This window comes from Protopterus annectens, chromosome 9.part0 (assembly GCF_019279795.1).
Source record: "Protopterus annectens isolate FY-2018-M chromosome 9.part0, PAN1.0, whole genome shotgun sequence".
In the NCBI taxonomy this organism is placed as follows: Eukaryota; Metazoa; Chordata; order Ceratodontiformes; family Protopteridae; genus Protopterus; species Protopterus annectens.
The window spans coordinates 507,717,141-507,743,219 of NC_056743.1; the positions used below are offsets into that span (position 1 = coordinate 507,717,141).

At 42.7% G+C, this 26,079-nt stretch overlaps 1 protein-coding gene across 1 annotated transcript in view; it reads right to left on the reverse strand.

The window, feature by feature from the left end:
• LOC122811306 (aldo-keto reductase family 1 member B1-like) overlaps nucleotides 1-26,079 on the reverse strand; it is a 272,278-nt gene that overhangs the window by 196,287 nt on the left and 49,912 nt on the right. The window contains exon 2 of the mRNA XM_044083067.1: nucleotides 8,506-8,673. Coding sequence (XP_043939002.1) covers nucleotides 8,506-8,673 — 168 coding nt within the window. The remainder of the gene's footprint in view (nucleotides 1-8,505; nucleotides 8,674-26,079) is intronic.

Sequence of the window (26,079 nt, forward strand, 5' to 3'; positions counted from 1 at the left end):
AACATTACAAGAAACCATAAGGCTTTGGGGGGGGGGGGGGGGCACGCACACAGAACAAGAAACAAGTAGTGCTCCCTATGTATGGCACTATGTGGGAGTGAAGCATTTTCAGAAAAGAAAGTGACATTTGGTACAGGTGCCCCGTTAACATATGCAATTCCTTTCAGGCACTTTGACATTTTGGTGCAAATGCTGATCTGTAAGTTATGACAGAACAAACCCACATACATTCTAATCAAGGCTCTCAATCTTCTGCTTGCAGCTGTGCAAGTGCACCATTAAACCTTTGAAGGTCCTTCACACCCAGCCAGTAGCATGAAATTCTGCTTTAAGGAGACAGCATGGATTAATCCAGCATGAAGTGCAGTGTATTAAGTGACTAAAATCTACATAAATACAAACTGTACCCGATGACCCCTATTATACCCAATTCCTCTTCAGAAAACTCTGTCATCACTTATTAGTGACAATAAGATTTGTCCGACAGTATGAAGATCTGGGACCAATGCAAGCTCTACTCGTCACAAAGAGTAGAAGCATGGATCTAATCTTCAGTGGTAGCAAACGTGTCTCGCTCACAGTTTTGTTTTTACTTTATCATTTTAATGTTCATGCTTCCAGTTATCTGGTCATTAAATCCAAATCTATGTACACTATCACACTTAACAGTAGTTTTTTTTGTATTTACTTAATTCAGAATTTCTTTGTATAAAAGAAAACTCAAGTGTCAAACATTTGCAGTTATAAATTTTCTGTTCTGAATCTACACAGATTTGTAGGAGTTTGTCATTTGAAACTGCCCTTCTTAATCTGCAAGGAGCAGCACCATTTTAAGTTAAAGGTTTGCTCTTCTGCACACATTGTCCCTTTGTTCAGTAGTCGGAGTTCACTAGATACCTTCACATACAACTAGTTTGTCTATTCCATTCTTTAACGATCATTTCACAAGTCACTGCTCACTCAGGTTGGCATTCGGTAGCAGTTTTAGTGACAGCACTAACTTCATTGTATGGGGATCATCTACGGTCCCAAGGGATAAATTATGCACAAGTTTAATTCACATGAAAAATTGAACTATACAAGGCATGCAATACAGTTTACTGTACACCATTCCCATTTAAGTTTGTGACAAGCCCCTTCATTAGCTTCACGTTACTTTACTAATTGCCAAGATTATGCTTGAAGTACACACTACTAGCTTCTTGATGCATATAACTTATCATTTTGTTCAAGATTGCTTCATGTTTGGCTTTACTGGCTTGTAAAGGTTTGCCCAGCTTTTGTTCACCCTGTAAAAAAAATTGTGACTAGGTTATCCACTGCACAACTGCTTCTAAATTACTAGCTCTAATAGACTATCTTTGTTCACTTACCCTACTTGACAGAGCAAAGTCAAATTCTTACCTCTTGCTCCCTGTCCCCAAAGCCTTTAACCTCCTCACCTCCCAGAGCCCCTGTCCAATGGCTCCATTATTTGCATAGTTAAGCCCACTCTGTAGGGGTACAAATGAAGTACTTTCAGACTAGCAAGTTCCCTACAGTCCATTTGTTCTGGTCTAGAAAGCCCCAAGGACCCATCCATTCCCTCAATCTAAAATCAGGAAGCAAGGACCAGCCACGTGCAAGTCCTTGTAGAACAGCCCATCCTTCTCATCACTGTTTGTGGGCAGTCAATAACTGCATGGTCTGAGGACAGGCATACTTATTCCCACATTCTGCATCCCCAGCACTTACAAGTAGGTAATAAGCCACTTACAAGTAGGTAATAAGCCAAGCTACTGTAGGGTGTCACAGATTCCACAAGCTGAAGCAGCTCCCTTCCACCTCCCAACATGTGAGAAGGCAGTGACCACCCCCCATCACGTGAGAAGGCATTGACCACAAGCTCATTTATCCCTGCCTGGTCCGTTAAAAGTACATGCTACTAAGCTAATATGAGTTAGCTAGGCCATAGTCCGAGGACTTCATACCTCAGAGCAACAAGGCCTTGCACAGCCAGAGATCTACAAGAACCATTACCACCAACTCTGCAGACATTTTGGGTTACACCACCTTATTCCAAGGATAAGGAGAGTAATGGAATAGTTGGGCTCCTTTCACCATATAGATCTTGGACTATAAAGTCAGACATACTAGTACATCCTCCTCATGCATCTTTCTTATAGCTTATATTCACTTGATTTACAGAAGGGACTGATCAACGCTGGAAATACATGAATCTAGGCATAGACTCTGGGCAAGCTGGCTGAGTGCAATTTCTAGGTCATTACTGTGCTCAAGTTCAGAGGAGATACACATACTACTGTACTGAAGTTTTATTTAAAGAAAGCCCCACCCTCACTTACATGTAAAGTCAGTACCAATGTTTTTCTCCTTACACCATCAACTCGGGGGTTAAAGCTATATTCTCACATTGCTTTGAAGAGTGTGCCTTTCATGCTCAATATACATAAAGATGCAGGTGTTATGAGATGTTCTTGCTAAAGGAAAACAAGTCTACAATTGTTTACCTCAGTACAGCCAAAGTACACGTTTAAACCCACCTTAGTGCTGTTGCCAGCCAGCAGAGACCACTTGAAGAGGTGAGTGAAGAAAAAGCTCAAAAAGTACAGATATGTCTGCAGTGCAGGTAGTGCTATAATCATAAACATTAAAATCAAAAGATGACTGTCATCTTTGGGTGGGAGGGGGATCCAGACTGCATGTGGACACAAGGCAGTCATCTTTTAACACTCACTCCTTTTAGGAAGGGAAATTGGGTATATACAAGAAAATTTGAAATGCATAGTTAATTTTCTTGCCAATTTCTCCACAAACAAGGCATTTAAAGTCAGTCTGCACACTATTATACAGCAGGGTAGGCTATAAGGGTAGCAATGTGAGCACAAAATAGTGAAAGGGAGGCACTGTATATGTACTGAAAAGCAATTTTTTTTTTAAACACATTGCATTGGAACAGTTTGAAGTATATACATAATGTAACTAGTCTCTTTGGGGGGTAGTGGTGAATCAACCTGTGTGAGCAAGCCTGGGAGAGATGCAACCCCCCAAAAAAATCCAAAGTAAATTCCTATGAATGCAAGTAGGAAACACTGGACTATAGCAGTCAAGAATAACACTTCAATACTTGCAGTTCCTGTGCCAAGTCACAGGTCTTCCATAACTGATCTCTGTGCAATCAAAACACTAGCACTCAAACCAAATGGTGTAAAACATGAATCAGATGCAAACAGCAACTACAAGCGGCACAATTTCAGATTGCACTAGAAAACGTGAAAGACCAAAAACACTTTTTGCAAGGGGCAAGCCTATCTGCACCCTGCACACGAGGAGCTGTGCTCTCCCACCCCCTGCTGGCTAAATACACTACAACTGAGATCGCACAACAGTGGGATAAGGGCCAATTCCAAATCCTGATATGCAATTACCTTACAATGTAGCAAGTCAAGCTGCAAGAGAGAAAGTTCATTCTGAGCGCTAATACAAACTGCTTGCAAATATATACACAAGCAAAGTGACAAGTCCTGCTACCAGCCTAGCTTACATAAATTGAGGTAGAGGTTCACAGTTGCACACTCCCACCTGCTCACTTCACACAGCAGCTCCCACTTCAGGGAGACATCCCAAATCTCCATTAACATGTTACATTTGTAGCTTCCATGCCTGGATTCTCAATTGACACTGCTTACAGTATCTTGCAAATCCCTAAAGCATTTTTCCATCTGGAAACTCCCTAATTACAGGGGTTATAGCAAGTTCTTGCAAAACAGTGCAAGACTGGATACATCTCAAATCTCATTTTTTAACTCCAGTAATATTTCCTGAGCTGTTTTAAGAATTTAAATGCCCAGGCAAAAACAAGGAACCACTATAGCACAGTTCAAAAATGCAACACCATATAGACTATTCAGAAACAAAATTTAAGAGACTTTGATCCAAATGCAGAGATGAAGCAGTTAACATTTGTCTGCATCTTGTGCCTTGGATAAGGATATCCTGCTCCTCAATGCCTCTCCATCCTTTTACAGAGTGCCAGCTACTGGAGAATATAAACAGACTTCCCAAGGCTCTCAGTTGTTGAAATTATTCAGATCAGGCATGCTGACCAAAGCCCTACATTAAAACTACAAACCAACTCAGCAAGACATTTACCATCGCATATCCAGTCTTTCAAAATATACATCCCATTATCCATTCTATTTACCTTCACTGAAGACTTCTTGTTCCACTGAATGTCAGCTCTCACAGGTTTATCTCATTTCAACTTCCCTCATAGCCTTAAGTCAATGGTCTCCTTCAGAATATCAAGCTTGAGGCAAAAAAGTCATCACCCATCTAACCACCTGAAGTTATTCCAGACATGAAGCTGGAGCACAAGATTATGGAAAACTGCTAGTCCTCTGCATGGAGAAGCTCCATAAAGTTCCTTCAGCTTTTTCACTCATTGCTGCTCCAAGAGATCCTTGAAAGATGCATTCAGAAGCAACTTCCTGCAGCACAGAACCCACAACTCAGTTCTCTAGAAATTCATCCAAGCAATGGGGCAGAAGCACACTGAATGTTTTGCATTTTATACCACTTGTCTGAACCCGACCTTAGTATTTTCCTTTAATCAAGGCATTTATCAACTCCTTCTGCACAGCCTTGTCACTATACTAAAATGTTTCTGCTATCCAACCTACTGCTCACTTATAGTAGGTGTGACAATAAACACAATTAAATTAACAAAGCTGCCTGGGGGAGTAGTATCTATGCTCAGGCCCTTCCTCTGTCTTCATTCAATATCATGCCATCCCACTGTGGCTCTACCAAGCTTATCCACCAAACACCATATGCTTCTATTCAGTTTTTCACTCAACTATTCTAAATTGCTGGTTTGCCTTCTTGGTCCAAAACCTGGATTTAGGTCTATGCACTTAACATCTGCAAAACCAAAGCTTCACTTTTCAATTCAGGCAAGCACTGGTCCCACCAAATTCAAGCTCAAACGTTTACTAGGACAAGATTACTTGAGACAACCTCTTAAGCTATGAGGTCACCCTGATAACTTAGCATCTATTCAGCTGCACCCCATATGAGTTAGAAATTTGTCAGGCTACATCTTAGAACTACATCCCAAAGACAGTGTTCTACACCTTTAGTATTCACTGAACTCAACAGCCATAAGGCATGTGCTGAATGTACTTCTGGGCACTGCACCAAAATCTTACCGCTGTGCTACCTTTAACACACTGGTTAGAATGTCCAAAGTACTAAAGTAATACAGGGCTACACAAGATGCATCCAGTGTCCCACAAGTAGGCTTCCTATTGACATGGATTATACCACCTCAAAAACCTTAAGGTTCATCTCACTTGAAGTCACCAGTGCATTTGTGGGGTTGGTAGGAAGCAAATTTCTTCTAAACAGTTTCCAAGCTGTGGAATAATGTTTCATTCCATACAGTGAGCTGCCACAACACACTTTCAGGATCATTCATAACAATTTCAGATGGGGTTATTTAAAAAAAATGCTGCAAACAGACTTAAATAAAAACTTTTAGGTCATGGTGCAGTAGCCTTTTAAGAGACAGGTACAGAGATTTTTTTTTTTTTTTTTGGGGGGGGGGGGGGGTATTTATTATCCTGGACATCAGTGCAGTAACTTCACTTGCTATATTGTTCATAAGCACAGACTTCTCACTTCCAACCCTCAAACTAAAGTCATGGCCAGACAACTTCTGCCCCATATCCTGTTAGGCATGCAAGGCCAGTTTATTAGTGATCAGTGTGAGATCTCCAATTTGCCTTAGTTTATCTGGAAAGTCAGAGTGAAAGCCTAAGGAGAAAAGCCTCCGTTATATGTATTTCAATGACAAAGCGTACCATACAACACAACAGGTGATCACGTGCCCTTATTAACCTCGGACATCTAGTGAACATAAATTCAATCACTAGATCGGCATTTTCATGTTCTGTTGATTACACACTGTACAGACTTTCTGTACATATTCCCACTATAAAAAGTTTGCATAGACAGCAGATAAGGCATATGTATACTTTAGCCAGTTAAAATTTAACTGACACCAGCAACAAAGAGACTACTATTAAGAGTGAGATTTTTGTGACATTTGTTTGAGGTGACTGCATGAGAATAGACTTAGTAACAGCGCTGGTAAAAGGACATGACTTATAGATGGATATGATTTAAATTACACAAGGAATATGACAGTGGGTAGAGGTTTTACAAGTGCACAACCATTTTCTTAAGGAGCAAATCAAAGTTACACAGACTTCCTTTCTTCTGTACAATTCCACATTTTGTCAATATACACCAAGTACAAAGTCACGATTACGATTGGGTTTTGAGATGGTACAAGATGCTGGCTTAGTCAGCACAAATTTTTAAGCAGTATGTTGTTGTGTCTTTCGGCTTTTCCCGGTTAGGGCTCGCCACAGCGGAACTCCGGTTCGCTAATGATTGGCAGTAGATTTTTACATGCTGGCTTGCCGGGCCTAACGCACAACCTTCAACGAATGAACATCCATTCATGCATGTCGACACACAGAAGACGCTCTGAGAATCGAACGGGCAACATCTAACTGTGAGGCGACAACGCTAGAGCAGCACCACCACAAAATTTCTAAGCAGTATATACTAGTTTAATAACTGGCTGGAGGCATGGCATCACAACTTACAGGAACACGTCCATGGACAGTGGAGATAAAAAACACACTACTATAAGTGCAGATTACTCCTTAAACAGTGATTAGGGTAACATGAAGACAAGTGACAGTAGCAGCAGACAAACACTTTCTTGAAGATCACACAGACGATAGCCAGGAGTGGCTGCATGAAGGGGGCATCTATGGACGAAAGCAAGACAGTTCCAGGATCACAAAGTGATTCAATGATATGGTGTGCTAAAGTGGGGATAGTGTAAGCATATATGAGAATAAAATGAAATTCAGTACTGTGGCCATTTTTTCTTTCAGTCTATCAGAAGGGTAAAGAGCAGGTAGCTATATTCTGGTTGAAGTGAGGTAGGCTGTATGTGACACTAAATTGAGATCATTTATTCACTGATATGGCTCGTCAAGGAACAGAGTACATGTCAAAAATTAACAAGACGACATGACATTATGGAGACTACCAGGTCCTTATAAAATCAGACACCTGAAGTGCACACATGAAATGCAACACAAACTTGTTCTTTTTTGGTGTCCAACTGTTTGAAAGGAGAGGCAAATTCATGACCACTATTAGAAGGCAACTGTGTCATGAGACTTAAAATGGACTGTTGAGGGTCCTGTAAATGTAGGGGACAGCAACAACTCTAAATACATTGCTGTGGTCATGAGGTCTTATCACAAATCAAAGAAAGCCATCTTCTGTACATTTAGAACCAAAGGTGAGGAAGTGATTGTGAAAGTGCATGATCACTAATCACCAACAATGTGCCTTATCAGTTGGGGAGTGTGCATGGCTGCAAACAAGGTGAGAAGTTCATGCTCTGGGAAGAAAATGGAAGATCAAGTAAGTGTAAGGATATAAAATGTGGCAGTCTTTGGAGGGGGGATGAAAGCAAAGTCATGCAATTAGTTAAATGGCACTATGGCTTTGACAGTAAGAAGTCAAAATACATTAAAGGGGCCATTTGTGAACATTTCAAAGTCTGCATCTTCTCAGTAGGGGCACATTACACTAGGACACCGGATGTGCAAAAGTGAAGCTAGTACTTTTATTTTATAATCGCAGCGAGGACAACCTGTCTTTTTAAAGATAATTCACTGCTTCTTATGCAAAAGTCTTAAAATTATACTCCATAGCAAGTAAACACATTTACCTAGAGCCATGTAGTCTGCCCTAGGAACAGCAGAATATGCATTGAAAAAAGATTTTGCTTTTATAATATGCTTTCAGCACATGAACTAAGGGAGCATTAATGAACTATGATTTGGCATTCAGAATTTCTATGTTCAGTTGTCCATTACTACAGCACTTAAAATCCAGTGTAATTGTAGTAGATCTGATTTCACACCATTTCAGAAATAATCCTGTACTGATACACCACATTGACCAGCTACATTAGTTTCCCTTAGTTTTAAGTATACACTACAGAAGAACACAACTTGCACCTAGATTGCAGTTTGTGACATAAGTAAATAGAAATCAAAGTTTTATCAGACAGTGCAACTTGTTGCACAGCAGCACTTCACCCTGTATGCAGTAAATCAGGACCGATTAGAGAACTAAAGTGAAAACGGCAGTCGAGTATGCCCTGTTCTATAGCACCCTATAGTTTCCTAAAAGCCCTGTTCTATAGCACCCTATAGTTTCCTAAAAGCTTTTATGAACAGGAAGCAAATGTTGCATTCCAGAGAACAGCTGGTGGTAGTGTACAAATTTCCATTAGGGGGGTGGTATCTGACCAGTAATGTAAAAAGCAACCCGTAGACAAATACCTACCATATTAGCTATGCAGCACACACCCACTGGGCAGCAAGCACACAATCATTGTTTTACCTTGCTAACAATAAAAAGGTCTTCCCTTTTCACCACTCCTTTTTTAATTCTGGATTCGATCCCAGCTCCAACTTCCTTTTCATTGGCGTATATGTAAGCACAGTCAATGTGTCGATATCCGTTGTCTATGGCCACCTCCACAGCTTGCTGCACCTGACCTGGCTGAGACTACAAGAGAAAAAAAATGCATGTCATCTCTTGCACACACAAGTCTACAATCTCATCAGAAGCCTATATCACTATCATGATCCCACGAAAAAAAAGCCTGTATTACATCAACATATTCAGCACAGCTCAGTCTTTGGTGCAGGAATTCCAGATGACAAAGCAGACTAGTTCAGTGCTGGTACAGATTTCTTCCAAGCAGTAATGTCAGCCAAACATTACCCCATTATTCAGTTCCTAATTTTCATCTTAATGAGCCCTGATGCATGTGATTACAAGTGACTGATCTCTGTATCACAGCTACATTTGACACTTTAGCAAACATTACTCAAACGGAGATAGAATCCCATGTACAGAGCAGTTCCTACTACCAAACAGCGAATTTACCATCTTACAGGTTTTAAAATTAAGCTGCACGCTCACACTGTCAAGTACATGAAATGTGGGAGAAAAGTGGCAAAAAAAGCATGAACTGAGACTTTTATACCAAATTCAGCAGCAAACTTGAGAAAGCTTCGAAACCTTTAAAACTCTGCTACACTCCTACCTTTCCTCCAACAGGAAATGCAACTGCTCTCTCCCCACATAGCCCAATACTCTTTCTTCCCCTTAAACTTTTGTCCAACTCTGAACATAAGCTAACTTAAACTTAAATGTAAATATTGTAAATATCACAACTGTACAGCTTACAAATAACCTTTACCATGTTTTTTTCTCTCAATCTTTTTCCCCACACAATTAAGTTTCCACTGCCATCCTAAATTTTAGATACCATATAATCAAGGAATTTAATGGGGTGCCTTCTGTGCTCTGGTTTCCTCCCACAAACCAAACACATGTGGTAGGTGGACTGGACACTACATTGGCCCTAGGAGCGAGTGTGTGCTTTCTGTGGAAGGTTGGGTGCCGGGCTGGCAACTCAACACCGTAAAACCCCACTGCCAATCATGAGCGGACAGATGATCTGCTGTGGTGACCCCTAACCAGGAAAAGCCGAAAGATAAAGGAATTTATTCCTGTTCTTTAGCTTAAAATAAAATTGTAACAGTGATTTCTTTATTATGACTGTATCTGTAACTACACTATGTAATGCCATCCTAAATATTCTGATACTATGTAACCAAAGAATTTTTGTTCTCTAGCACAAAATGAAATTCTAATTAAGTTTTCTTTACTATGATTGTATCTGTGAATACACTATGTAATGCAGAGCTTTTCTCCCTGGGCCTCCACTGAAAATGGGCTCTCTGAGCCCAGTGGACCTCCCCGGTCATAAAACTGGAAATAAACTTATCAGCTAGCCAGTTCTATGTTGTACAGACTTGTACAAGATGCAGCAGTTACTTAGCCCAGAAAGCATCGCCCCCCCACCCAAAAAATTCAAAGTATATTACAAAAGGTGCTACAGCTTAAGGAATGAGTTATCCTCGACTTACTTCGCATGCAGCTTTATAAAGCTGAGAACAGATGTCCGAGTAAACACAACAAATCTAGTTGGTCTCAAATCGGCTAAATAGATCCTTCTGAATTGTAAGAAAACTAGATAGTCTTGTATTTTGAAATGTCATTAGCCACAATTTGAAGGCATGTTCATTTTGTTGAATATCTGCACGATTCACAAACTGCAGGCATGTTGTGAACAGAAGCCAGGCTACTACATTAAGAGTGGTACCTGGAAACCAAGAAGTTATGTACTCGCCATTCAGTTCAATGTATGTACTCCCATCTCGCCTTACATTCTTACCCTTGGGTTCGGAGCCGTACCTCTGCTCCGACTCTGCCATACCCTAGCTCAAAGTCTTCAATTGGCTTGTGGCCAAGAGATCCCATCATGCAACAGGCCCATTGCCCAGATCTTGTTTACCACACACACACACCCCCCAACAGAAAGGACCGACACCCAGAGACTATACCTCCAGGTCCTCAAGGAGGGGGGGTTAGTAAGAATGTAAGGCGAGATGGACTACATACATCGAACGTTATGGTGATTACATAACTTCTTGATGTTATGTAGTTCAATCTCACCTTCATTCTTACCCTTGGGATAACGTCCCTAGCACCTTGATCTTGGGCGTTTCAGTGAAAAATACTCTAGCACTGTGGAACGAAAGGAAGATCTGCCTCTAGAGACCAGATCTAATCTGTAGCGACTAAAAAGTATGAGGCGAAGCCCATGTTGCTACAGCACAAATATCATCCATAGACATCCTAGCCTGAACAGTAGCGGAGGTAGCCACAGAAAGTGTAGAATAAGCCTTCACTTTAAAGGGTAATTCTTTGCCATTGGAAGCATAAATAAAGGAGATGCAATTGGAAATCCAGCGAGACAAGGTTATTTTAGAAACAAGAACCCCAAGTCCAGTGTCTAAAACCAAGTCAAACAGTTGATTTGATCTCCTGAAATCTTTTGTCCTATGTAAATAGAAACGCAATTGTCTATGAACGTCTTAAGCTGATGAAACTTAAATTTTGCCTAGTTAGAGAATTCAGGAAAAAAAACACAGGCAGCTCAATGGACTGGATGATAATGGCAACAGAAGCGACCTTTGGAATAAAAGGAAGGATTCGTTCTTAAGTAGACCCTATCTTTGTGAAACACCAAATAAGGTGGTTTAAAATCGATAAAGCTTGGAGCTCAGAGACCCGCCTAGCTGAAGTTATGGCTACCAAGAATACTGTCTTCCATGACAAGAATTTAATGTCACACATAGCTGCAGGCTCAAAAAGGAGTCAAGGTGAGCTTCTGTAATACAAAATTGAGGTCCCATGGCATTACTGGATCAAAGATTGGAGGTCGAAGTAACATTGTCCCCTTCAGAAAGGCCCTACAAAAGCCTATGAGCCATAAGGTTGGGCTCATTAGAAACCGCTGCCAGTTGCACTTTAATGGTTGCTGCAGCTAACCCCCGACTGAGCAGCTGAGAAAGATTCTAATATTGCTGAAATAGTCGCTGTATAAGGATCAATATGTCTTTCACGGGCCCAAATGGAGAATCTCTTCCACTTACTGAAATAAATCTTTCTGGAAGAAGGCTTGTAGGAAGATGACAGAATGTGGACCACTTCCAGGGAAAAATCATGACGCCTGACTAGGGACGGAACTGGAGCAGCCAAGCTGTCAACTTGCGGGTCTGGATGGAGGGATGGAACTGTCCTGACATATGAGTCAGCAGATCTGGGTCCAGAATCCAGGGACCGTCCATTAGATAGGGTTAAAGGAAGGGAAACCAAATCTGACTAGGCCAGTGTGGGGCAATCAGAATCATTTTGCTTCCCAAAGACTGCTTTCTGAATGACCTATGATATCAGAGGAAACTGTGGAAAGGCATAGAGAAGACCGAAGGACTAATTGTGAACCAGAGCGTCCCTGAGTGTCTCCCCCTCCGGGGGGGATAAGGGTGAAGTAGCTACTGCATTTGGCACTGAGGAGGCTGGCAAATAGATCTCAGCAAGGCTGACCCCATCTGCGGAATATCTTCTCCACAATATATTTGCTCAGGGACCACCCGTGAGGCATTAGAATAGCTCTGCTTAGCCTGTTGGCAATCACGTTTGACTTCCCCGGTATATGCGTTGCAACTAGAAAGCACTGGGAAGACACCACCCACTGCCAAACTTGAAGTGCCTCTCTGCAAAAGGGGTATGATTTGGTTCCTCCCTGCTTGTTCAGATATGGACATGTTGTCTGAGTTGATTGCAATTGTCCCTAGAGGGAGAAAGCCAAGTGCTTGCAACGCTAATAGCACTGCTCTCATCTCCAAGACATTGATATGCAAATGGGTCTCATGATCCTGCCACGTGCCTTGGACTGTCCTGCCAAGATAATGCCCCCCCACCCGATCTGGGAGGCATCCGTGGTCACCGTGGCAACTGGAGAAGGTGGGACAAAAGGCTTGCCACATTGATATTGCTTGCCTGAAACCACCAGCATAGATCCTGCTTGCACGCGTCCGTAATCAGAATAGAATGGGAGAGTAGAAGATGCTGCAGTGACCACTGGGCGAAAAGCTGCCACTGAAGAACCCTCATGTCTAGTCTGGCAAGGGGAACTAGCATGATTGTGGCAGCCATGGTCCCCAACAACTTGAGGACCACTTTTGCATTGACCTTCAATGGTAGTAAGGCGTAAACCTGCTGTTGTAGAGCCTGAACTCTCTCTCTCTTCTGGTTAAGAAGGCCCTCATGAGCACCGTATCTAGCTCAGCGCTGATAAAAAAGTGACATGCTGCGAGGGCAACGAAGCAGATTTTTCCCAATTTAGAGTAATTCCTAACCTTTGGCACTGTGTAATGGTTGCATCCCTGGTCTAACAGTAGAAGCCTGGTGGTGGCAGAAAGGAGCCAGTCATCCAGGTACAGAAACACCCGGAACCCCCTGACGTCTCAAGTGAGCCGTTACCACGGCCATGCATTTGAACACCCTGGGGACTGTGGTGAGACCAAAGGGCAGAGCGCAAAACTGAAAATGACTGGCACCCAGTCGGAAGTGTAGATGACTTCTCGATGCCCTGTCCATCTTGATATGGTAGTAAGCATCTTTGAGGTCGATGGAGCACATCCACACATCTTTCCCTAACAAGAGGGAGTACAGACTGTACAGTGAACATGCGGTACTTGGACTTTTGTACGTGTAGGTTCAATCGGCTGAGATCCAAGATGGCTCTCAGGTCCCCTGTTCTGTTCGGCACAAAAAAGAATCTGGGAGTAAGTCCCTAATGCTACTTGGTCTAAGGGGACAGGCTGGACGGCTCTCTTTGAAAGCAACTTTTTTATTTCTACAGTTGCGGAATCCCTGTGACTGGGTGGAACATCTGGAATTCGCTTGGTTGGCGGGGGGGAGGAGAGGAGAAGGGAATACAATAACCTCTGGAAATTATCTTTAATACCCACTCGCCTTAGGTGAAGTCTTGCCATGCTTCTGGGAATAAAGAAATGCGACCCCCGACCGGCTCCAGAGACGCACAGTCAGGCCTCCCTTCAGGAGCGCTGGTAGGGAGAACGGTGAAAGGAATCATGGTCCCCCTGGTTACGCGGGCCTCCTCTGCCTCTAAGGCAGAGTCTACCTGAATTTCCACCCCCTCCCCTGCCTCTGGAGGGGGAATCACTTTGTGCATCCTGAAAAAACCTCTGCAACTTCCAGAACCACATTTTCCCACCCTTCTGGCCCTTTGGGTAAGGTCTAGAAGGCATGGAAAAACAGAGGTTTTTCCTTCCTGCTCACACCTAGTGAGAGTGTCCTTCACCTTGGTTCTGAATAACGATGAACCGTCAAATGGGGCGTTGGTGAACGCAGACTTGAAGGGCTCCACGAAATTACACAAGCACATCCAGGAGCATCTCCTAAGAGACTCCAGAACCTGCTGCTCTGCTCGCTCCATCAGCCCCGTATGAGATCAGCCTCATGGAGGAGTTGGTAAGGGAATTTAGGGTAGACATCTGGGCATTGACCTTCTGTGCCACTGCATTAGAAACTTTACCCTGCAGAGAATCTAGCTTTTTTAGGAGATCTCTCTGGAGCCTTGTAAAATGTGTCAAGTAGTTCACCAACCTCAGAGTAAAGGCCGCTGAGGAAAACACACGCTTCCCATACCTGTCCATGGCCTGGGACTCCTTGTTAGGCGGATGGACGGTAGATGAAGTTTCAGCAAGTTCCTTCTTGGTGGCTGCTGCCACCACAATGGCATCTACTGGAACACCTTTTGTCAGATATTCCTTGTCTGTGGGAGCAGACAAAAACTTATTTGGTCTCCTAGGGACCAGTTCCACAGTGTCAGGAGTTTCCCCCACACCTTTCGGCAGACTAGATTTAGTAGCTCATTGAAAGGGGTTGAGACCCAAGAGGGAGGTTGAGACGCGAAAGCCTTCAGGAAAAGACTCCTCATCAGAAGGGGATTTGGAGGGCAAGATATCAAGGATATCTGAGAAAGATATCAGAAGACGACTTGGGGGACCCCTCTGACTCGTCTAGGTCAGTCAGACTTGAGACTTGAGAGACTCATCCGGGGAGTCTACGTGTTTCCTCTTACACAATCTCTTTCTGGTGGTCTCCTCAGGCAAAAACTCTAGGGAGGCATCAGACAGTTGGGGACCACTCATGAATGTATCCTGAGGCTTTGGGTCTCCGCTGTCCAGGGAGCGAGGGTGATCCAAAACTGACACCGGTGCTGAAGGGGGCACAGTATCGGTGCCATAGGATGCAGCTGACGACCTGGCCAGCATGCTCCTCATAACCTCTAAGGCTGATCCCGTCAGCTCCGAAGGCCGACTAATCGTAGAGGATACGGTAGTAGCCATCGGCGCCGAGGAGATAAAGTCCAAAGCAGATGTTGGGCCCAAGCTCACCAGAGCCGAAGCACCGAGATGAAGGTTCAGAACAGATGAAGATTGATCCAAGCCCCCCCTTCTGGTCCGACCGAACTGTGGACCGTCGACCCCGTGGACGGAGCCGATAGGGTCGGAGCAGAAATTGGAACTGAGAGGCCAGGTGAAGCTACTGCAACCGACCTAACTGCATCCGACGGAACCGACAACTCTGGCTCTGAAGGCAGAGAAAGGCTTGGAGGAGGAACAATAAACGAAGGAGCCATGGGCTCCGGAGCCGACTGGGTCGGAGCCAAAATCAATTTGGCCAGCACCGATGACTGAAGTGGTTTCTTCACCACTCTATGAACGTCCTCATTGGAAAGGGTCCTCGAAAACCTGGAGGATACAGTTGGAGATCTGGATCTACCTACAGAGGGAGACTTGCATGAAGGAGAACCCGGTCGAACAATTGGAGACCGGCTCCGAACCAAAAAATCCGTGACTGGATCGAGGAAACAGCTGGAGAGCACTTCTTAGCAGTCTTTGTCCTTTTTAGCTGCAGAGGATATGGCACTGGAAGACTTAACCAAGTCTTCCTCGGAGTGTTTAAGCAGTCCTTTCAGAATGAGCTTGTTCTTTCTCTCCTGTAGCACGCAGAGACTGAAGGAATGACAAAACAAGCAGGACTCTTGGAGGTGAATAGCCCCCAAGCAGTACACGGACACGGAGTGCCCAGTCAAAGACATTTTGTTGTTGCATTCAACATTTTTTAAAGCCTGAAGGTCTGTGTTCCTTAGACATGATGAATAAAGGAGTACACATACAGGTACAAAACAACACACACACACAATACACCTAACTAAACACCGTGTGGGAAACTAGAGCCTCTAATTAAAACCGACAATTAGCAACATCGTGGTCAGGGCCTAGGCAAGGAAAACCATAAGAATGAAAATCCTTATGAGGTATTTGCTTCCCACAAGAAATACAATTGTTAACTTTTACGGACATCGGTCTGGAGCAAGAAAAAAAGTTTCCCCAATGGGGTACTTAGCTTTATTGAAGACTTTGGATCCGAAATTCAATTTCGAAAATCTAAGGAGTCGGCCGACCGGCACTTGCGAGCTGCTTTTGCTTAGGGCACCGCGCGGCAAGAAAGACTGAAGAAAATGGCATCGGCTGCATCTTACTGGCGCACTGATGTCAGGGAAGAGGCGACAGCAACCGACGCTGGACCAGTACTTTGGAATTCAGGCCAACTGCGGGTAGCCTGCCAGCATGATAACCCAAGTGTAATGACTGCAACAGTGAAACGCAATGAACATAAACACGTACACACAATAGACTTAACTAAACCCCGCGCAGGAAACTAGAGCCTCTAACAGCCTAATAACCGACGGGTACAAAAACTACAGGGAGGACTAGGTCCTCTAACTTAAACGGGCCTAGCCCGGGGAAACAGACAGGATAACACCACTATCAGACACTAGAAAACACTAAATAAGCCAACAGTATACAGGGAGCACCAAACAAAAAAAGACCACACGGAAACAATGGGGAGGACTAGGTCCTCTAACTGAAACGGGCCTAGCCCATGGGAAAAAAGGGACCGAATGGGATACCAACAAGGGCCAATGAAAAGGCCACAAAACCAGCAAGAGAGACAAAACAAAGGCATGATAATGCCACTACCACACACAGTAGCTATGAAAATAGCTTTTATTGAGCAATAAGTATACTTAGCCAAGGCCAAAAGTGAGACCACGTCTGACCGTAAAGAGCAGCAAATGAGATCTGGGGAATGGGCCTGTTGCATGATGGGATATCTCTTAGCCACAAGCCAATTGAAGACTTCGAGCTAGGGCATGGCAGAGTCGGAGCCGAAGTTCGGCTCTGAACCCAAGGGCAAGAATGAAGGAGAGATTGGACTACATAACATCAATTGTTTAAATGTGGTAGCCATTGTCTCACAGCAGAAAATATTCTATGCTGTGGACACAGTAACTCAGGGAAATGCTTGACTAATGTGTATGCAGTCCAACAGATTTCTTCTGATCTTCATTAAAATTGAGTTTAGAGATTGCCAAAGACACCCCAGGCAGGCAAATCTGTTACAAGTCTGTTCACCATATTCTAATGTTCCCTCCAGTCTCTGCCCCCCTTCACAAGCATACCCTCCTGACCCCCCCCCCAACAACTTCCATTCTTCAAGAATAATGGATTGACACCAGTTATCAGTACATAATCACCATATTCTTTTACATGTTGTATATACCAAAATACAGACCAACACCATACAAGAATAACCTTTTCTAAAAAGGATGACACCCCTAATTCAGAGCAACTTGCTGGATAATTTCAAAACGCGGTAGAGTTCAGAAAAATGAGCTAAAAGTTAATGTTGCCAAAACTGTTTTTTTGGTACTTCTGACATTGGATTTCTTTACCATACTTGACATTCCTAAAACTTGTTTATAGCTGAGGACAGAACATTCCTAAAACTTGTTTATAGCTGAGGACAGAATACTACAGGGACTGTTAACTTCCTTCATTTACTCCCACAAAATGAAATCCTGGCACAATTTAAGCACACCTGCAAAACCTCTAGGCTTCTCACTCCCAATACATGTGTATTATCATTTTATCACCCAGGCTGGAATATGCCCTCTGTACCACAACACTAGGCAACTCCCAGATCATTTGCATATTTAGAAAAATGATCTTCAGAAATGCAGATTTATCAAACCGACCCCATGGCCACTGACCTAGGCGCAGGATATTACAGAAGGGGGTCCCTATTTCAGTTTTACACTTTATAATTACCATAGTTCTCCCCTCTTGCCACAAACATTCCTAACCTCTTCAAATGCCACACAGATGTCAATCTTCTTTCTACGCACCTCTGAAGTGGCTTTCACAAAGCTTGTTCCAAGTGTCTAAACATACTTTGATGATACCTTCTCATCCTACTCACACCTGCAAGCTTTTAAAAATCAAATTTCATACAGTGCATCTCTTACAAGTGCTTCAAGGGCAACTGCCAGCCTGAACTCCTAGAAGCTGTCTATATACTCAAAAATGACTAGCTGGATTGGCACCTTCTCACTGCACCCGTATGAACCACGTGTATCTGAATTCTTTGGCATGTAACCTTTTGTACAGAGTCACTGGCATTACATTCTTGTGAAGTGTGGAAGAGGCACTCATTCATTACAGCTACATTTCCACATACATAAAGCCTAGCACACCATCCTGCATTCAACAAGGGTTCCTGGATGAAAACTGGAATGCATTTTCAGAGAAGCATGCCACAATGCATTACTTGCATTCATGTGAAAAACTAGCAACTTGTGATACGCAATACCATGGTTCTGCTTCTAGCACAAAGGGAAAGCATTTTTACCATGATTTGGTAAAGTGAATTAAACAAAAAGTGGAAACTGTAGGTCTTGAGAACGTTGCATATAGTGAAGAAACTAAAGATTGGCAGAAGGGCTGGGAGAAGATGCTCATGTTACAGAACAGCAAAATTATAATTATTTTTGTGGATGAAATTAATTAGTACACCTGCTCACTTTAGCACACTGGTTTTATAAAAATAGCTAAGTATACCAGATGGCATCACTTGCCACCCGTATGACAGGCATTCTAGTACTTGAGGGGGGGGTTGAATCTCGCAGCTAACCCTGGTACCACCCTACCATGCAAAGAGGTCCCTGGACGTACTCCATTGCCCCAAATAGGGTTGACAGCAACCAGAGAGGTGGTTGCAAGTTACACCTCTGGTACCCAAAACTGGAAAGTAAAAAAGTGCAAACAAATCAGATTCAAAAACTGAAGGTACCCAAAGAAAAGTTAAAAAAGGTCTTGCAATATCAGACCTCTCTCAACATTGAGAGATGACCTGAATGGAGAGATGACCCGAATGGAGAGATGACCCAATTCTTTGTGAGTACCTTCATGAGGTGGACCCTGTTTTTTTTCACAAAATCTCACCAAGGAACACTGATATAGACTATTTATACAGCATATATAATGGACAGAAGTAAGGCAAAAATTAAACAGCTGAGTGCACAAGACTCGGGATAAAAATGTGCCCAATCCTGGTAGACACACTGGTGTCAGGACTGGAAAAAATGACTTTTACAATCCTCAAAATACAGAAACATTCCTATAATGGGGCCAAGCCAGGCCCAGGGGAGGATGGCCCCCCCTGTTGTAGAAGTGGTAGTCCACAAAAATCACATATTAAGTTACAGAAACTTTAAAAATTCGAACCCTATATGGTCAAACTCGTATGTTTGAACTTCTAAATTTTGAAAACAAACAAAAAAAAATAAACCCCAACGGTTGTAAGCAGGGGGCAAGCTCCCCCTGCAACCCTCACACCCCTCGCTCTTTAAATATACCAACTTTGAGACCGTACCACAGTGCAGTAAAGGGAAATCTTCCCTTTCTGCACTGAATGGGGATCTCTGTTAACACGTACAGACTTTTAAAAGTTCTAACATATGGGTTCAACCATATGGTGTTCAAAGTTTTAAAAGTTTTGACAACGTAATAGGGAACCTAAAGAAATTATGTATTGTTACTATTATGCAGAAGATCTAACACAGAGTCCCCAAAGTAAGGAAAAACATGAATATCAGGAGACATCTGAATGGACACGGGAAAGATTTAATATGGTGCAATATCTATGCAAAGGAGAAAGCAAAACTAATACAAAAAGAGCAGCACCAAAGATATTTGGAGAAATACAGGCAAAGGACTCTGGACATGTAAAACTTTACAATAAAATAAGACACAGAAAAAGCAGACAATGAATGGAGGAGTTAAAGAAATAGAAACCAGTTATGGAGTACCTCCAAAGTGAAGGATTCAGTGAAAAACTAAAGGATATAGCAATGGAACTCCAAATTAAAGGAGTACAACAGGTTTCTCTAATGTATTCCTCAACTTCACGGCCCTTTTCCTCCCTATTTACATTGTCCTCTGTAAAGCAACAATAAAGCATTTACAATTTTTATAATTCCCCTTACTTCTGTAACAGAAGCCTACCTTCTTATATTGTGATGGTTTCACTTACAAAATGATTCTCTCACGTTTGAATAAAGCTTGCTGGAGTCGCCCAATTACTGACAGGACAGGCAGTGCAGGTACTTTTTTTTTTTTTTTTTTTTTAATCAGTTTCCTTCCCCAAAGTGACATCACCACAGCCGTCATCTGATTCTAACTAAAATAATAAGACCCACCCATTCTGTGATGTCATGGCTCCCTTGTCCTTCCCCCAGCCTGAGCGCTGTTCATTTTATTCAGTAGTAGTGTAGTAACACCGATGTTTGGAAACACAGACATTTGGTATGCATACTTGTACATTCTGCACGGCAAATGATGCTTAGGTGGTGTATTGCTTGCATACTTCTGTGTTGTATTTGCACCAGATACTGCTAGTGTGCAGTGCGGGAATAGAAAGATTAAAACATTACTCTGGTATCAGAGGTGGCAGTGCAACATATTCATAGTGGCTTAACATGAGAGTAGCTCTAAGCAAGCACCATGTGAAACCTGAACAAGCACCTAGAATTATTCAGTGCAGCTTCCACACCTTAAGTCTGAAAATGAATTCACATACTCACATGAACAGGAGTAGCTGCATATTGATGGCTAAAGGTGTATGGGCATGTAGAGTGGTTACTACATTACAAAACTGGTGTGCAATGGTGGCGATATTTGGAAGGCATGAGCAAACACACCAATATATTAAAGCCATAGCACCAATTGGACTGGAGGCTGGCAAATAAATTTAGTAAGGGATTTTGTCCATGCACAAATATTCAACAGTGATTCTTTGCAGTGGTATCCATTATCTGATTCAAGGTAAGTTAATCTTGATGTCCTTTATTTAAAAAAAAAAATCAAAAAAATTACTTTGTTATAAGTGACTTCTGGACACAAGAAAAAGGGGAAAATATAGCAATGTGGTTTGTATGTACAAAGACAAATCCAGGGACACTGCAAAAGGTTTTTTTTTTTTGCAAACGAACACGTGGAGTAAAACATATGAAGGCAAACACTGCATACCAACACACTTTGCACATGTAAATCTCAATTTTTAACAAGGTGGAAACATGAAGTGATACCTTAACACTTAAATTAATAAAGATCTAAACTGGTTAATAGTATAAATGTTTTTTTCTTTAGCTCCTTAGTGCAAGACCTTACTGGATGTGATTGCAGTCAAGTATATAGTGCAGCAAAAAAATGTCCCCTCTGACAAAGGAAATGCTAGAGCAAAGATTAAATTACATGAGTCAAGCACCCTTCTGAGATCTGCCAATCAATGGAATTACCAGGTGAAATTACCCTCAGGACTTTGACAGCTAGGGAAGCTAAGTGTTATGGGGGAGGGGAGAAGTAAATGGACTGAAATTCATTGTCTCACAAATTAGTGCCATTTAAATTAGAAAAAAAGGCAGCAGTAAACAGCACTTGAGTGTGTTCTGTGGCATTTGCACTGTTTCTGTTTTAAGTAGTCATCCAGCAGCAGGGAATGTTACTTACACTGTTCTATTTTACTCAGTATTTTGTACACATGCAACATCTATGAAATGACAAGAACTTTAGGCAAACAGAGGCCTGCATGATGTAACATGTTTGAGCCAAACAATGATTTCTGGGATACTGGATGGCAACCTGATTTATCCAAACCACGTCAATATGCCAGCCTCCAGGTGGTCAGTCTGGAATTATATATAAAAATATTTAAAATCCTGTAAATAATCCCAGAGTGCTGTTAAAGTGTAGGAAACATCATGCCATGATGTTTTAAACATGTTTTTTTGAATCTGTGGGTGCGGTACTCCTTTAAGGGGAAACCAGTGGAAAAGGAAGCAATTGGTCAGGTAACATATTTTGGACCCTTCCACAGGAAACTAGTATAAACATTCATTTGAAGCTGTACAGCAAGAAAGGAACACGAAATTGTTGAAACTGATACAGTTAATGTTGTGTAGTGATAGTTCAGTGAGTTGGTGATAAAGAAATGGAGGACAAATATGAGAGCAGTGCCAAGGATCAAACGGTGGAAGTTGAAAAAGGGCAATTGTGAGGTGGAGTTTAGGGAAGAGTTAAAACAGGCACGGGGGGCACTGAAGAGTTACCAAACAGCTGGGTTAACTACAGCAGAGATGGTAAGGGAGACCGCTAGAAAAGTGCTTGGTGTGACATCTGGACAGACTAAGGAAGACCAGGAGACCTGTGGTGGAATGAGGAAGGACAGTATACAGAGGAAGAGGCTGGCGAAGAAGAAGTGGAACTGTCAAAGAGATGAAGGTAGACAGGAATATAAGGAGATGAGGACCATGGCAGAGAGACAGGTGGTGAAGGCTAAGGATAAGGCATATGGGAGAGTTGTATGAAAGGTTGGACACTAAAGAGGGAGAAAAGGACCTGTACTGATTGGCTAGACAGAGGGACCAAGCTGGGAAAAATGTGCAGCAGGTAAGGGTGATAAAGGATTGTGAGGGAAACATACTCACAAGCGAGGAGTGTGTCGAACAGATGGAAAACAGAGTAGCAAGAGAGACAGAGTAGCAAGGAGGAAGTATGGACAGGGATGAAGAATAGAAAGGCTACTGGTCCAGATTACATACCAGTGGAAGCATGGAGGTGCTTAGGAGAAATGGCAGTGGAGTTAACCAGATTGTTTAATGAAATCTTGGAAAGTCAGAGGATGCCTGAGGAGTGGAGAAAGTGTTTTGGTACCTATTTTTAAGAATAAGGGTGATGTGCAGAGCTGTAGTAACTATAGAGGGATAAAACTGATCAATCACAGCTTGAAGTTATGGAAAGAGTGGTAGAAGCAAGGTTAAGAAGGGAGGTGATTAGTTATCAGCAGTATGGTTTCATGCCAGGAAGGAGCACTACAGATGCGAGGTTTGCTCTGAGAGTGTTGGAGAAATATAGGGAAGGTCAGAAGGAGTTGCATTGTGTCTTTGTGGACTTGGGGAAAGCCAATGATAGGGTGCCTAAAGAGGAGTTGTGGTATTGTATGAGGAAGTCAGGAGTGGCAGAGAAGTATGTAAGAGTGATGCAGGATATGTACGAGGGTAGTGTGACAGTAGGGACGTCTGCAGTGGGAGTAACAGATGCGTTTAAGGTGGAGGTGGGATTACATAAATTATCAGCTCTGACCAGGGTAGTGTGACAGTAGTGAAGTCTGCAGAGGGAGTAACAGATGCGTTTAAGGTGGAGGTGGGATTACATAAAGTATCAGCTCTGACCCCTTTCTTATTTACAATGAAGGACAGGATGACAGACGAGATCAGACAGGATGCCCTATGGACTACGATGTTTGCAGAGGACATTGTGATCTGTAGTGAGAGTAGGGACTAGGTTGAGGAGACCCTGGAGAGGTGGAGATGTGCTCTAGAGGAGAGGAATGAAGGTCAGCAGGACTAAGACAGAATATGTGTGTGTGAATGAGAGGGAGGAGAGGAATGGTGAGGATGCAGGGAGTAGATTTGGCAAAGGTGGATGAGTTTAAGTACTTTGGATTAACAGTTCAGAGTAATGGTGAGTGTGTAAGAGAGGTGAAGAAGAGTGTCAGGAGTGATTTGTGACAGACTGGTACCAGTAAGAGTGAAAGGGAAGGTCTAACAAGACGGTAGTGAGACCAGCTATGTTGTATGGGCTGGAGATGGTAGCACTGACAAAAAGGCAGGAGTCGGAGCTGGAAGTGGCAGAGTTAAAGATAAGATTTGCACTGGGTGTGACAATGATGGACAGGATTAGGAATCAGTATATTAGAGGGTCAGCTCAGGTTGGACGGTTTGGAGACAAAGTCAGAGAGGTGAGATTGCCTTGGTTTGGACATATGCTAGGAGGGATGCTGGGTATATTGGGAAAAGAATGATAAGGATGGAGCTGCCAGGTAAGAGGAAGAGGAAGGCCTAAGAGAAGATTTATGGATGTGGTGAATGAGGACATGCAGGTGATTGGTATGACGGCAATATGCAGAGAACAAGAAGAAATGGAAACGGATGATCCGCTGTGGCGACCCCTAATGGGAACAGCTGAAAGAGAAAAAGTGATAGTTCAGTGAGTTCTGAGAGGACAGAAAGGATAGCACAGCATGTAATTGGAGAATGTGCCACAGGAAGATGCAACAGAACTTTCTACAGAATGCCCATAGGAAACAGAAAAAAAAAAAAAAAAAAGTGTCCCCTCAGTTTACAAAGAAACTCGCTACAACGGATGGCACAGTGGTGCAGAGGTAGTGTTGTCGCCTCACAGCAAGAGGTTCTCCAGTTAGATTCTCATCTGGGGTGCCTTCTGTGTGGAGTCTGCATGTCCTCTCTGCATTAGTGTGGGTTTCCTCAGTGTGCTCAGGTTTCCTCCCACTTTACAAAGACATGCATCTGGAGCATTTCTCCCCAGGCCTCTGCTGAAAATTGGCTCCTTCCAAGTTGGACTTTCCCAGTTAACAAATGTAAAATAAATAAAAATACAAGCACAGTTGCTTGACTTAGAAAGACTGCAGAAGAAGGTCAATAAAACCCAAAAAGTGAAGTTCGATAAACAAATTACAGTAATTAGGACTGTCCATAGAGATCCATGTGATATAACAGACGTAAACAGGACATATTACTGTACAGCTAAATTAAGAGTTCTACCACAGGAACACAGGAACACAGGGTACTAAGAGAAAGGAAGGGGAGAAATCTAATACCATCATGGAAGCACTAAATAGAGAAAATTATACAGCAATTAAGACAAGTGTCACTGTTGAGTATAGACGAGGAACTAGAGCAACAAAAATACAAGGATGGACATGATAAAAGCAATGCGCAATAGGACGTGATAAAAGCAATGTGCAGTATTAGAACAGCTCTATCATGCACTATTGCAAATCTTAGCACACAGAAAAACTTGAAATATGTGCAGATAAATAAAAAGGAAGAGCACAAAATAAACAATTTAGTGATGACCCAAAAGAAGTTTGAGAAGAATTGGAAAAAAGGTAAAACGAATTGTAAGACCACCAAAAAAGAAACCAATAAATTTTGGAGAAGTATCTATGAAGATCCTGCGGAAAGTACAGTTTTGTACCTACCATAAATGTAGATGTTAGAGTGCTAATACAGCTGCAGTCATAACAGATGGGTTCTCCTGCCATCAGGCGGGTCCTCGGTCGGCCGAAATCCAAAGTCTAGGTCCGGCGTCGGTCGTCGTTGCTTCTTCCCTGACGTCAGTGCGACAGGGGTATAAAGGAACCAGCCGACGCCATTTTCTTCAGTTTTTCTTGCCCCAGATGTCAGGTGCCCCCAGAAGGAAGGCAATACATAAATGTGTGTAATAATGCAGTGCAATATAATCAAAATACAGTAGTTGCAAGCAAATACATCATAAATTAATACCCCAATCAGGTTGTATGAGGATGTGCTAGCCTATAGGCCTGTCCCAAGAGGGGAAGGAGGGAGGGAAACCTGGACTGCAGCTGTATTAGCACTCGATCATCTACATTTATGGTAGGTACAAAACTGTACTATGTTCATCGTGCAAACAGCTGCAGTCATAACAGATGGGTAGAATCCGAAGCTAAGAAGGGGTGGTAGGCACTAGGTGGAACTAGGAGCCAAAATGCCCTGCAAGACTGCAGTGGCAAAGCCTGCTCTAGATTTGGAGTATAATGGTAGGTTGTAGTGCTTGGAGAAGGTATGCACAGAACTCCAAGTGGCTGCTTCCAAAATATCCTTGGTAGGAACTCCTCTGAGGAAGGCTGCAGAGGTGGCTGTGGCCCTGGTGGAATGAGTTCTAATGCCTGTAGGTACAGTTTTTCCATGAAAGGAATAGAAAAAACGTATGCAGTGGGCTATCCATTTTGAGGTAGTCTGTTTGGAAACTGGCTTTCCTTGAGCTCCTACCGCATAGGCCACAAAGAGCTGTTCTGATTTTCTGAAAGGCTTTGTTCTGTCCAAATAATAACGCAGTTGTCTGTGGATGTCCAAGGAATGTAATAATCTCTCCCCTTTGTTTTGAGGATTAGGATAAAAAGTAGGTAAATGTATGGCCTGATTTAAAGCTACCCTGGATACCACTTTAGGCA